The sequence below is a fragment of the Borostomias antarcticus genome (genome assembly GCF_949987555.1).
Source record: "Borostomias antarcticus genome assembly, chromosome: 23".
Taxonomy (NCBI): Eukaryota; Metazoa; Chordata; class Actinopteri; order Stomiiformes; family Stomiidae; genus Borostomias; species Borostomias antarcticus.
This window is the reverse complement of record NC_140256.1, coordinates 6,848,891-6,862,521: the sequence shown is the minus strand read 5'-3', so window position 1 is coordinate 6,862,521 and position 13,631 is coordinate 6,848,891. Positions and strand designations below refer to the sequence as shown.

The window sequence follows — 13,631 nt, the reverse complement described above, 5'->3', positions numbered from 1 at the left end:
TATTGTTATTGTTTATGTTGCTAGGCTACCTAGTTTGCGGAAGTTTACACAGGTATGTGCTGTGACTAAATAGTTCTATGCTAAATATTTAAAAAAGCCTTTCCAGATGAACTAGAATCTTACTTTATGGCAAATTATATGTCAGAACGCCAACTAACACCTCGGTGAGTTTCTTGTCTTTGAAATTGAGGGTTTAACATGTTTTTTGAATGATTTTTCACCGTGCCCACCCACATCCATTGTATGACCAAAACGGTGGTAGAAAGATTATCAGACTTTCTCAAAAGTGCTAGTTTTGTCAATGTTTTGATCTGAACCATTGTATATGATCATAAGTAACCTTAAAACAGGGCTAAACATGCATTTTCCCTTTACTACTCCTTTAAAGTCCTCTTGTTAAGCATTAGTTAATAGCTAATCAGGTCCTCATAAGATGCTTATTAACATTATTATGTTAATAAGACATGTATGTATTAATGATATCATTATAAAGTGTATTGTTAGATTATAAGACATAAGACAAGACAGGGATAGAGAGATGCGGGGGTATGGGGAGAGAGAGAAAGAGAGAGGGAGAGAGAGAGAGAGAAAGAGAGAGAGACAGCTGATCAGAGGTGAAAATCTCCAAGCATCGTTTGAAGCCCTCTCAAAGATCTCTCTGGTATCTCTAGAGTTTTAAAACAAGCCTGAAGACTTTTCTTTTTGCCACTGCTTTCTAAGAGGAGCTATCAGTATCAGTATCAGTATACTGCACTGTAACTTTTATTCCTGTATTCTATTTGTCCTGCTTTTTGTTTAAATGTCTATAATGACTTGCTTTTTGTTTTAATGCTTTTAATTTGTCCTGCCTTTTGTTTTAAATGTCTATTATGTCTTGCTTTTTGTTTTAATGCTTTTAATGTCTCATGTAAAGCACCTTGAATTGCCCTGTGGCTGAAATGTGCTATATAAATAAACTTGCCTTGCCTTGCCTTGCCTAGAGTAAAACACCAATGGGTGGATCATACTGTATCATTCCTTTCTCCCAAACACCTTGGAGAGATGACAGTCATTGCCGGGTTTCCTGATAAAGAACCTTCTAAGGGAACCCTTCTTAAGCAACCCTTTGTATGGAAGTTAAGAAGTACTTTGGAGTTAAGTGCTTCTTAACTCATTCGGGAAACCCGGCCATTGTCATTGAAATCCATGATTTCAAACAAAGACCATTCACTTATTTTTTTAGCAGCAGCAGTCTACAACTAGACATTAAACAATGACTAATTGTCAGCATTCAAACATTCCAGTGGCTACAATGTATGTTTATGTAAAGATATAATACAGTTCATGCGTATCTGTGTATCTGTGCATTTTCTCTGTCTTTAAATGATTTTGAGTGTTCGAAATGAGTTTCATTCAGCTGTTGTTGAGAGAAATGTTTTCAGTCTGCTGTGAGTGCAGTGAGCATCAGCACCATGATGTCGATGATGTTGAAATAATGATGGTCCACATAGGTCCACTAGGGGGAGCATTGGTATTGCAACTTGCATGAGAAAACTGTACCACATGTGTTCCCCCACAGTCAGAGTCACGATCTGTGCTTTCCCTTGGCATGTGTACTTTCCCTTGGCATCTTCGATCTGGTCCTCCCCATGACCATAGAAGAGTGAAGAGATAGAATGTTGTTTTTCAGTGTTATATCACCCCCAGAATAGCCTGACTGGCCTCCTCCCCTAGTCCTTGTCCAACTCATGCATGAGCTTAGCCTATCACAACCATGTTGTCTGCCAAGTTTACTCTGTGTGTGTGTTCTACAGAGCGAGAGAGAGAGGGGAGGGGGATAGAGAGAGAACGAGAGAAGGTATAGTTGCATCACGCTGCGCCCCAGAGGCTGTGGTAGGACAGGGAGAAAATCCAGCTGGTCCCAGATACTATGACCGATGTTTGTGCTCCATGTCCAAAAGCTCAACACTGTCAGCAGGTCCCCGTCCCTCTGACACTATCTGGCTCTCTGTCAGGAAGCAGAGACATGCTGTTTGTGTTACACAGATGCTTGCTGAAGTGTGCAGAAATACATATGCAACAGACTCTGTTTTCCAGTTTTGAAATATTTCTGGGGGAGGACCCCCTGACACCTCCCTGCCAGATATGATGCCCTTGTTATGTGATGTTATGTATTTTGGCATGCCCTAGGTTTTGCTGAAACGAAGCCACTACATGCTCTGCTGTCTCAAGCCGTTGTATTTATCAGTTAGGCATCCTTGACTGTAACCTGACGCACGCCAGATGGAGTGAAACAACGTGCTCGTGAGATCAGGATGGTCTCACGAGATTAACTTGACTGTAGCCTTTAGCCTACAGTATGGTACTGTACACTTCACGTTGTCAGTAATTGTTCAGTACACAAGGTCTACTTTGTCTCGGACTACAGGCAGAAAATGTGTTTATAATGAGGGGATGTTTCCCCAAATGTAGCTCAGAGAAAAAAAAGGCAACAACCACTTCAAGATTGATACAAGAAAGGATGAGAGGCATCGGGAACAAATTATCAAATAATAATTTCCCGTTTCACACGTGGATGGAACAGGCTCAGTCTCTACACAACTAGCTTTCACCGTCTCCTGGTTGCCATGGTGCTGTTTGCACAGGTTGAGGTGGGGTGGGGTGGGGGTGGGGGGGTCATTGGTTCCTATAGAGTTCTGATAATTGATATCAGATGCTTCTCAGCATCTGACCTAGGCTGGGGAGTAACCTGGAAGCATTTATTCTATGGAGAAGATGTTTAGTTAAGCCATGCTCTTGCTCTTAATGAGGCTGGGGTCCATGCCTGGTGATGGATACTATTGGTGAAAGCACTGAAGGCTGGTTCCTGACTTCTTCCTTCCCCTGGATCAGGTTACAGATTAGCAGACTTCCTGTCCAGTTGGGGAATGGACCGATCCGTGCGATGGTTGGGTGGGTGTTGGGGGAGTGAGCATCATGTATTACCTCTGATGGGATTTTTTGACAGAGCCACACAGCGTTGGAGGTCCTATAAGAGCTCCTCAGAGGATCATTTGCCAAAGCTGTGAGAAGAAGCAGCTGATTCCGAACGAGGGCGACCGTTTCCTTTTGGAGAATGGATACTGTACATGCATCTCCATCACCTTCCTGGAGGATATGCAGTGGTTTCTCAAGTGGTTGGTGGTATACCACCTCAATGGTAGTTATCTCCCCTATTAGTGAGTTGGTTTGAGGTTTGAGCTCACTCCTAGTTTTCATGCTGTGATTGTACAGTACAGGCAGACGTTGTAAAGCTCTTATCACATCAACATGTATTCTATGTTGACAACTGAGATTACATTAGCTTTAAGATATATTGTCATAAGCGACCTATTACTGTAGTATGTTAGAGTCTGCAGGCTGTCCAGTGAGCCAGCATTGTGCTCATTTAGCAGCTGTCAGAGAGTTGGCACAGTTGACTGTAGAACAACCCAATAGGCCCCTCTCTGCAATACAGTCACTCTGCTCAAGGAGGCCGTGTTCTAAGTGCTCAGGGTCAGCCCTTCAGAAGAACTGTGTGTCTTCACAGTGTGTAATGAAAACAATTGAACGCAGGAGCACATTTGCTCATTGACTTTTGACATCGTTGACTTGTACTTGAATTGTGTAATTTTCTTGCATACTGTACGTTGTCAATCAAGTATCACATATGGTTTATGTCACTCAGCATCAAAAGGACAATTACCTGCAATGATTTTTGTGTTTGTTATCCAGTTATGATATGTATCATGTCTTACAATGTCCTTCCCTGCAGTGGCGATTGATTGACCACTGAGACTAATTCAAAACAAAACTACGACTGTGGTTGTGCTCTGAAACACTTGTCTCCTTCCTGCATCACCTTCCACACTCCCTCTGGCTGATGTCTGACAGCGGGCCGTGTCTCAAAACTAATTGATTCCTTCCATCCTCTCTCCTTGCCCCCTTCTCCAGGCTCATTGGAGGGAAAAAAAGCTGAGTTCCTCCCCTCGGATCTTCCGGTCCAATGCAATTTTGAGAAGGGAGTAAGGGCAGAAAATGAGACGACGAGAGGTAACGAGGAAAGACTTTCAGGACTCAACCAGGCCACGAGTGGTGAGATCCAGCCACCTCTCTTTGACACTGCCAGATTTGACACAGTCTGGAACTGTTAGGATCAACAGAGAAGCAGGATATTGTAGTCGGCATAAAACCAAACACACGATGCCTGCTGCTGCAGTAATCTCCACGTTGAGCCTATTTGACCTGACAGTTTAAACACTTGAACTCAAAGACGCCTTGTTGTAGGGGACTGGGTTGTGTTGGGCGGTGTTCAGGGGTGCGCAGCATGCGTCCCCAGGGGGGCTGTCCCTGATTAGGACTATGTTTCACCTCTAATTGCTCAGGGTCACTGTAGGTGAGCGCAAGTGGTCGGAAGGAAACAATTTTCCTCCTGGAGCTAGTTACCTGATTGGGTAAGTAGGTGACCCTTGATCCTGACCCCACTCCATGTTTGCATATTTAAAGTTGAGGCAAGGGGTTGGATCAGGATCAGAGATAGAGGTTTGATTACAGCATGCAATACTTTAATAAAACAAAGGCACATTGTTTGGTTGTTATGTTACCATGTTGCTATACTAGAAAGTTGATTAATATTGCTCTATAATTGCATCAAAATGGTAAATAGTGCTACAGTTGTTTAATTGACAACATTTGACATCATAATTACAGTGCCGTGTCTACCCACCATCATCTAATGTGGTTGTCTACTGGCCATTTGTGCTACGCAGCTGGGGTACTGTCTTTAACTCTCAAACCTAATCGATGGTCCAAAAACAACTATTTCTCCTGCTCAACAATGGTACTGTAGCCAAACCTGAGTAGTATATTGTTTATTGTTTCTTTGGATCCCCATTAGTTGGCGCCAAGGTGAACACTAGTCCTGGGTTCCACAAAAAGATAACATATAGATCTAAAGCACAATACTGTATATCATAGTCACTCATGAATTGGATGCCCACAGTGGCTGTACACCTGCACTTGACCCCGGCCATGGATGGTCAATCCATCACCATGTTTACAGGAGCCCCTTCACTAGCTGTATATTTTCATCCTGCAGAGAAAAAGCATTAACTCTCCTGGTTGCACAGCCAGACGTATGGGCTGCCTCCTGGCTGTAAATAAGGGGGTGTACTGTAATCCCTTGATAAATATCAGTCGAAATAAAGTAATCAGCTGAAAGCAATTTGCATGTCTGTGTCCAAGCCAGAGGCTCACGATTTTCTCTGCTGTCATCCATCATAGGCAGCCGGCCCCGGCCAAAATACACACAACCCTCAAATTGCTGTCATATGGAGCAGGAGTGCTGAAACTCCCCACCATTTTTCCTTTTCTGTACTTCAAATAAACTTTTTATTTGTTTAATGATGGTGGGGGGACTCTTTTTGTCCACTTACAGTACAGCAGGGCTTTAGTAGGAATGGGCTGGTGTAATGTGTTGTTTCCTTTGTTTGTTGAAAGATTGGCTACAGGATTCTAATAGAGGGGTTTTTTCATCTTACTGTATATTAGATGCAGTCTACAGTATATAGTTGAACTCACCATGGCAACTTTTCAACAGCCCGGCCAATCATACTACAGGTCATAGGCGACTGTGACCCACAGTCTGTTTTGGATTGTAATTGTATACATACATTTGCTTCCTTTAATATGTTATACTATGCATCAAATAGCTCACAGGCACATGGTGGGCCTTTTATGAAGAACTGATGTTCATCCTGCACTACACGGCAACATGGTCAGACACAGTCTCTCCCCTTACTGAATTTTCGCTTCAGTTTCTATCAACAAACATTCAACTAACTTTCCGTCATAGCACCCCTAGCCCTCACCTTAACGATTGTTGGATATAAAGTACATTTGCAGTTAATGTTATAGGAAATGTTTCACTGGCACACACACACACACACACACACACACATACACACACACGTCTCACTACCACACTACCCCTCACAACCTTTTTTTCAATGTGTTGCTGGCGGAAACACAGAGGCAGTGCTGCTATAGAAACAAGATAAGGCCCTGCTGTTGGGTCTAGGGCTTCTTTGCATCCTTCCTTCAGCGAACATGCCAAGAGAAGCATCTGTCATTTTGTCACTTGGCTTTGTGCTGTTTGCAGGAGTTTACACCTCAAAACAACAGAGACTGAGCCCTTGCTCAGATTATGCAGAAGGAGAGCAAAACCACTAAGGAATTTCTCCTCTACATTCACAAAATAGGTGCCAACTAAAACTGTTTTAGGTTCTTGGGTTGTCCCTATAGGGGAGCCCTCAGAAAAAACATTTTTGGTTCCAGGTGGAACAATTTCATCAAGCAAAGGTTTCAACTAGAATAATTTCACCAATAAACAGTTCTACCGGGAACCGATAAAAGTGATATATCAACAAAGGGAATCCTACATAGTGTAGCTCAATAGATCTGTCATACTGTAAAGCCTTGTCAGATGTCTGACTGCTTACCCTCTCTGCTTTACTCACGGTGAGTGGAAAACTACTTTTCTGAGAAATGTATTATGCTTTTAACTGAATTCTGGTCAATAAAACACTAGTATTAACTAGAAGACAAGGCTATTCATTCAGTATCAATATGGCAATTAGAAATTATGTTATTAATGGGTAGGTACAGGTATATGAAGTTACAGCAGTAGAGATTACAGCGAAGAGAGTATTGTGAGAAACTGCAATACTTGAAGGTAGGAATTCAAATAATTTCTGCAGACCCAGGGACAGTAGTAGATACGATATAGCTTACTCTTAAAGGTGTAGTCTGTGTCATTTCCTGGTACAGACAGATCTACGGTCAACAAGTTATTCAATCTGTCTGGCATTCAAGAGCAACAATGGTTCTCCACCTTAATGCTGATTATTTCCCACAATACGCGCACGCCCGTGCGTGCACACACACACACACACACACACACACACATACACACACACACACACACACACACAATATAATTAGTGCCCCTGAACGACCCCTCCTTGCTCCTCACCTCACACATTTGTAAGGAGCGGATGAAAAAACGAAATATCGTTGTTGACATGTTGACCCATAGACTGTCCACTGGGGGCCATTCCAGATGCCATGATAGCTTCAGCATGTGTTGTGGTTTGTTTTGATTCAGGTGGGGGGCTAGCTGTTCATTGTTTGTATGTGGAACATGAACAGCTGTAGTTGAAGGAAGGGCAGGGTAGCAGGACAGAGGAGTTCTGGGTATGACGGTAGCAGCACTGTAGGCTACTTAACGTTCACACGTCCTCAGACCCGTTCAGGATGTTCAGTACAGTTCCCATTTATGACCTTCCCCATTGTGTGTGGGGTTAAAGAGAAGTCTGTTCACTAATTTAAAGTTCAGTATACACTAATGTTCTGTAAGGGTGGTGCATAACAGGACACAACTCCTCTTTCACAAACACACGCACAGACACACACACACACACACACACACACACACAGCACACACACACTAGAAAACACATTTGATAACATATAAAGCGTGGCTTTTACACACTCACTCACTCACTCACTCACTCACTCAGTTGATAACTTTGTAACACACACACGCACACACACACACACGCACACACACGCATACACACACGCACACACACACACACACACACACACACACACTCATCACCCCAAAATTTGCAGCATTGGAAAAGTGTTTAATATTGAGCATAGGCTACACTTTATCAAGTTTTACAACTACAAAAAAAATCCACCAATTCATCTACAATTTGACATTTTGGGAAATATTTTCTTTTTTGCTGCAGACTACACATGGATTTTGTTGCCAGTTGAAAGCGCATAACCTAGTGGTGCATGCATAACATTATTTTCACAATGCAGAAATGTACCAACTAACACAAGCTATTGTTTTCTCATCAGACTGAATGGGGAGTAGTCTAACTTCCATTTTGGTGGAGAGGCGGAGAAAAAGTGCCCGAAAGATTGCAGCAGCCTCTCAGCTCAGCTTTCCTGAATGAACACGGGCATTTCTCGAAAGGATACAGACTATTTGCCTCTGATTTGGAATCACTGGACACAGGATATAGGAAAATACATTTCCCCCCTACAGGACAGCAAGAGACCTTTGAGGCACAATTAAAACTGAATGTTGCTGTAATAGGCCTCCAACTGATTCGTGATCATCTATAACGATTTTCACTTGAATGCTGGATATTCCCCTCTGTACGGCCTATATAGGCTGGGATATTTGGATGTTTCTGCCTCTCTCATGTACTGGAAAAATGAAGCTCAGTCCTCGCTCACAAAGGAAGAAGGGGTTTTATTGGACAATGATTTCGTTAAGGTAATAAAACGACAGCCTGTGAATTTCGGATTTTTAATGTGTTCCTCCATGAGGTTTCCTCAAATTTCATCGGATGAATATCTGTTTTTTGTCCAGTGTGTATGTTTAGTAACAATGATCAGCCTATTTCACATTGCTTGTAATTTTTTAAACGAAGGACAACATGAATTCTGAATTTCACCCTGAAGCACATTTTGGCAGTCTGTGAATAGCGCTGTAATCACCGGGTGGACTCTCAAGTATTTAACGAGCTTATCATGAGCGAGACAATCAAGCTCCTTTATGTTTCAAGATCAGCTGCGACTTGTGCAACGTTACATTATCTCTTATGAATAGTACGATCTCAAATTGAGCCACTTCATATCCTATGTCTGTTTGGAGAGATTCGATTTTCGATTACGGCTATTAAAATTATAATATGCGGTTCTGCTGGTGGCCCGGTGCCTTCTCTGATTGACAGCTGAAATTGACACTCTTGCTGCCTCTTGTCCCGAGCATTTCAAGCCATCACTAATTGCAGGTAGTCTATCTTTTCACTGCGTTTCGATTACGTGGAGAATATGAGGTATTGCGCACGAGAGAAAAAAATCAATCACATAAATCAAATTGCCTCATCAAGTTTTGCTTTTGTTTCCAGGGTTTAAATACAGGAGAAAGTGTTATTTATTGTTTTGGACCGGATATAGCTCGCAGTGTGGGTCGATATGGATGCGTAATGTGCAGAGCAGGGCGCAGAGTCTGTTGCGTTATAGGGCCATTCTTTTCAACCAACACCCATTCTCCGAGGCTTGATAATGGTGAGTCCAAACGATAAGGGCTTAATTCTGCTTCAGTGTTATATTTCTATGACCAATACTCTTAGATGTTGTTTTGAAGAGGGCGTTGAATAGAACTTCGTTGGCTATTCCCTTAAGTTGTGTTGCATAATGTTTTGGACGTCAAGCCTGTTGTTTTTGCGCTTGAATTGACATTTAATATCTGATATCGTTATTTCTGTGGCTGATGACTTGAAATGTCTAAGTATATTTGTCTATTGTACGTTTTTCATTTAGGCTATAATGTGGATGACATAGAAATATGTCTGCAAGTTTGCAAAATTATAGCCTAAGATACATTGGAAAAAAGGATAAAATTGAGATCATAAAAATGCCCTTCCTTAAAACAGTCTCACTCGGATGGGGAGTCTCAATCGGAGGTGAAGAAAGAGGCGAACCTGTCCAGTTCTCCGGTGACACCGTGTATGTGCTCTCCGACCACGGTGCGCTCCTCAGTGAAGAACCAGTGCGCCAGCTGCGGGACAGAGATCCAGGACAGATACCTGCTGAAGGTGGGTTGCTGTAGGATATTACACAGTTGCCTAATAGGCATTATTGTCCTCACATAGGCCTACTATATTGGAACCATTACCAGCCTTATACCAGATTCCATTTCACACCCTTTTGTGCATATAGCACGCGCCTTGATTGATGTCAGTTTTGTAGTCTTTTGATTAATTCAGAGACAAAATTAATAATTTTGAAAATCGTTGAACAAACGATTATATTTTCACAATATAACTTTGTAATTATGTTGTTTCCTTGTAGGTCAACAATTTGAATTGGCACGTGGGGTGCCTGGAATGTTCAGTATGCAGAGCATCACTACGTCAACACAATAGCTGCTACATTAAAAACAAAGAGATCTACTGCAAATTGGACTATTTCAGGTAGGGCACATTTTGTTTAAATTAAAATGATCACTCCATGTGCCAATGCGCAAGTATTTAAGCAAACATCTATTGCGTTCTGCTTGCTAATAGTAGACTGAATTGTTGCTGCAAAACTTTCGTTAGGCCTATGAAGAACATTTTACGCATTAAGCCTATAAATTAAATATCTAATCCCAAATATTTTTATTGGAATACATGTCTTAATTTGATATATTTCGTTCGGTTAGTTTTAGAAAATCTGACATAGGCTTGGCCTACTGAGGCTAAATCATTCTTAATTCAGTTTCAGACCTCTCCTTACATCACCCGATGGTCATAATATTCAATTGCATAGTATTATACATTTATCGACTATTATGATGTTATTAGTGTTTTGATTATTATAAGAACCACAATTATTATTATTATTATTATTATTATTATTAGGCCTATTATTTCTACTACTACTATTGTTTTTATTATTATTATTGTTGTTGTTGTGGTTGCTATTATTGTTATTACTGGTTTGGTTGCTATTATTGTTATTATCATTATTTATTTTGTTATTATTATAACCTACTTTCCCTCAAAATGTAGGCTAGTAACTGACAAGTGTGACTTGCACATGTCAGTTACTAAATTAAATGTCTTCTCACAGTAGGTTTGGCACCAAATGCGCCCAGTGTGGCCGTCAGGTCTATGCCAGTGACTGGGTGAGACGGGCACGTGGCAGCGTGTACCACTTGGCGTGCTTCGCCTGTTTCTCCTGTAAACGGCAACTGTCTACCGGCGAAGAGTTCGGTCTGGTGGAGGGCAGGGTGCTATGTCGTAGTCACTACGACACCATGGTGGAAAACCTCCGCAGGTCTGCAGAAAACGGTCAGTGACGGCTTTCAGACATCCCTGTTACATATTCATGCATCAATATACGCTCATCATTTTTTGAACTAATAAGCAGTCGTTTCGATATCTGCAAATGGACAAATTTAATACTGAACATCAACCATAATATGATGACGATAATTACAGCCGCCTATAAGGGTTTGTGTGTGCCTCTATCCTATAGGGACAGGACTGACTTTAGAGGGAGCTTTGCCTTCTGATCAGGACAACCAACCCAAGCCAGCCAAGAGAGCACGCACATCCTTCACTGCAGAGCAACTCCAGGTATCTTATGCAGTGTGTGTACGTGTGTGTGTGTGTGTATGTGTGAGTGTGTGTGTGCGTGTGTGTGCTTTTAGTCTCAGACAATAAAAAATCCTTTGCACATCCTTCACTGCACAGCAACTTCAGAATCAGCTTTCGGTCTTGGTGCATAACATGGAGACAACATTGGACAGGGTGCATGGACGAGGTGTGACAGTGCAAAGACAGAATCAATCAATTAATCAATCAAAGCTTTATTTGTATAGCTTATTTCATACCCAGAGGCAACACAATGCGCTTTACAGAGAACAAGGGAGGTGGGCATACGACTCACTCTCTACATATTCCAGAGGGAAGGAAAAAAACAGTAATCACCCGGGGGCCAGATAAGTGAGCTGTATAAATTCTTCCCTGACCCCTCTCAACAAGGCGATCAAGCAAGCTCCAGGAGTATGTTTGTCTACCGGCTAAGAACATTTACAAAGCAAAGCAACTGTGGATACAAAAAGCTAATGCAAAAAAGGATAAACTAAGAAAAATAACAATATACAAAAAGTAGTGTAGTCAGTGTATATACTACTCTATGCAGAGTGTAATGTGTAGTGAGTGTGTGTACAGTATGTGTGTACTGTATGTGTGTCCAGCGTGATATGTGAGTGCGGCGCTCCCTCTACATACATTCAGGTCATGTGCATGTATGTGTACAGTATAATTTGTGCATGTGTGTGTACAGTATAACTAACTTCATCCAATGTACTGCAGTGTGTGTGTGTGTGTGCTTTTAGTCTCAGACAATATGAAATAGATAGATTACGGTAGGACCCCTTCGAAAATGAGATGATACATCTCAAGGGGTTATTTTCAATAAATTAAATTCAATGATTATTTTTGTTCTCTGTATTAGTAGTTCCAGCTGACTGAGACCCGTAGGTGTGTCCTCCTCAGGTCATGCAGTCGCAGTTTTCCCAAGACAATAACCCAGATGCTCAGACCCTTCAGAAACTGGCAGACATGACTGGGCTGAGCAGGCGCGTGATACAGGTGTGTAGTATGATTTAATACAATAAAAAACTGTAATATAGAATAATATAGAATATTAGAAACCGATAGAAAACGATAAAATGTGTTATTGTTGCATGAATAAAGCATCATAGGATACTTCAGCAATTGATAACTATGTTCTATGTTTCATTTCATAGGTTTGGTTTCAAAACTGTAGAGCAAGACACAAAAAGCACCCTCCGCAGCCCAACACTCTCTCCCAGGGTGCCCCACACTCCCGAATACCCCCCTCTCTGCCTGACGACCTCCACTATTCGCCCTTCAACAGTCCTGACCGGCCACATCTGCTGGCGCTGCACGGATACTTAGACAGTGAGTTCGTTTCACCAGAGCCGTATACTGTATATACAGTTTATGGAAGAGATGCTGTGAGGCATTGAGTGTGCGTTAATGTGTAAGCTGCTAAATCTGTTGGGTGTTTTTTGTTCCAGTGGATATTGCAGTATTTGATCACACACAGTACATACATGCAAGTGCTCAAGGTCGACCTCTTGAATTGATCGACCCTTACTTTTCTCTGTATGAAGGTCATCCTTTCTCAATGCTGGCTGCTCCTAACCACCTCGGCCACCCGAGTATGAGCTTACCACAGCTGCCCCTCAGTCGCTGAACCACACCCCGGAGAGTACCTCCAACAAACGTCATTGCTGTTAGTAGCCATCATGCATGGTAAAGTCCACGGACACCATCAACGCTCTACTCCTTCAGTTCAGGACTACATTGTTGGTGTTTTCATGTCATCTGGTTTGTCGGAGTTGGAGTTATATTATCAAGCAGACGGACAATTTCTTGCTATCCTTTGGAAAGAAGCCACCCCCAGAACCCAGACCAGGGGGTTGGGAGAGGTTCCTGGCTGCTGACAGGGAATTACCAACTTGTATTTTTTATGGATTACACTTTTCTCCAACAATTTTTTTCTCCAACTGTTACCATTAAAGGTATTTCATTTTCAATCCTGAAGTTTGAATTTGTACTTTCTTTCTGGCATTAAGTGTATTTTTTTGTATGTAAACCACATGCATGAACTTCCATTTATCGGTGTTAGAGTTGTGGATATATACGTGGTGTTTTGTTTTGTGTTGTTGTCGTTTTTTGGTCTAATGGAAAGTTGTTTATTTATTCAGAGACTTTAGAAAAGCACTTTTGTAAATGTCCTTATCTGCTAACTACTAAAGTCATTTATTGTATATTGTAAATACCGTACCAATGTAATAAATTTGCCTACAAGATATAGATAATTTTCATTTGAATCAATTTGTTGATAAAATTGGAAACACTGTCATTCAATTGATGTACTGTAAGCCTCACTTTCAGTCTTTTGTGACAAGAACACAGGAACATACTGTGCAAACACACATACACACACACACACGCACACACACA

The 13,631-nt window shown here is 41.7% G+C and overlaps 1 protein-coding gene across 1 annotated transcript; it reads left to right on the top strand.

Moving 5' to 3' along the window:
• Positions 1–4,035: 4,035 nt before the first annotated feature.
• Positions 4,036–12,858, top strand: lhx6b (LIM homeobox 6b; the record flags this gene model as incomplete). Its single annotated transcript, XM_084457476.1, has 8 exons — positions 4,036–4,092; positions 9,519–9,680; positions 9,937–10,058; positions 10,699–10,919; positions 11,107–11,207; positions 12,132–12,227; positions 12,386–12,560; positions 12,776–12,858. 8 exons carry the CDS (start codon positions 4,036–4,038, stop codon positions 12,856–12,858), a joined length of 1,017 nt encoding a protein of 338 aa, XP_084313602.1.
• Between the last annotated feature and the right edge of the window lie 773 nt (positions 12,859–13,631).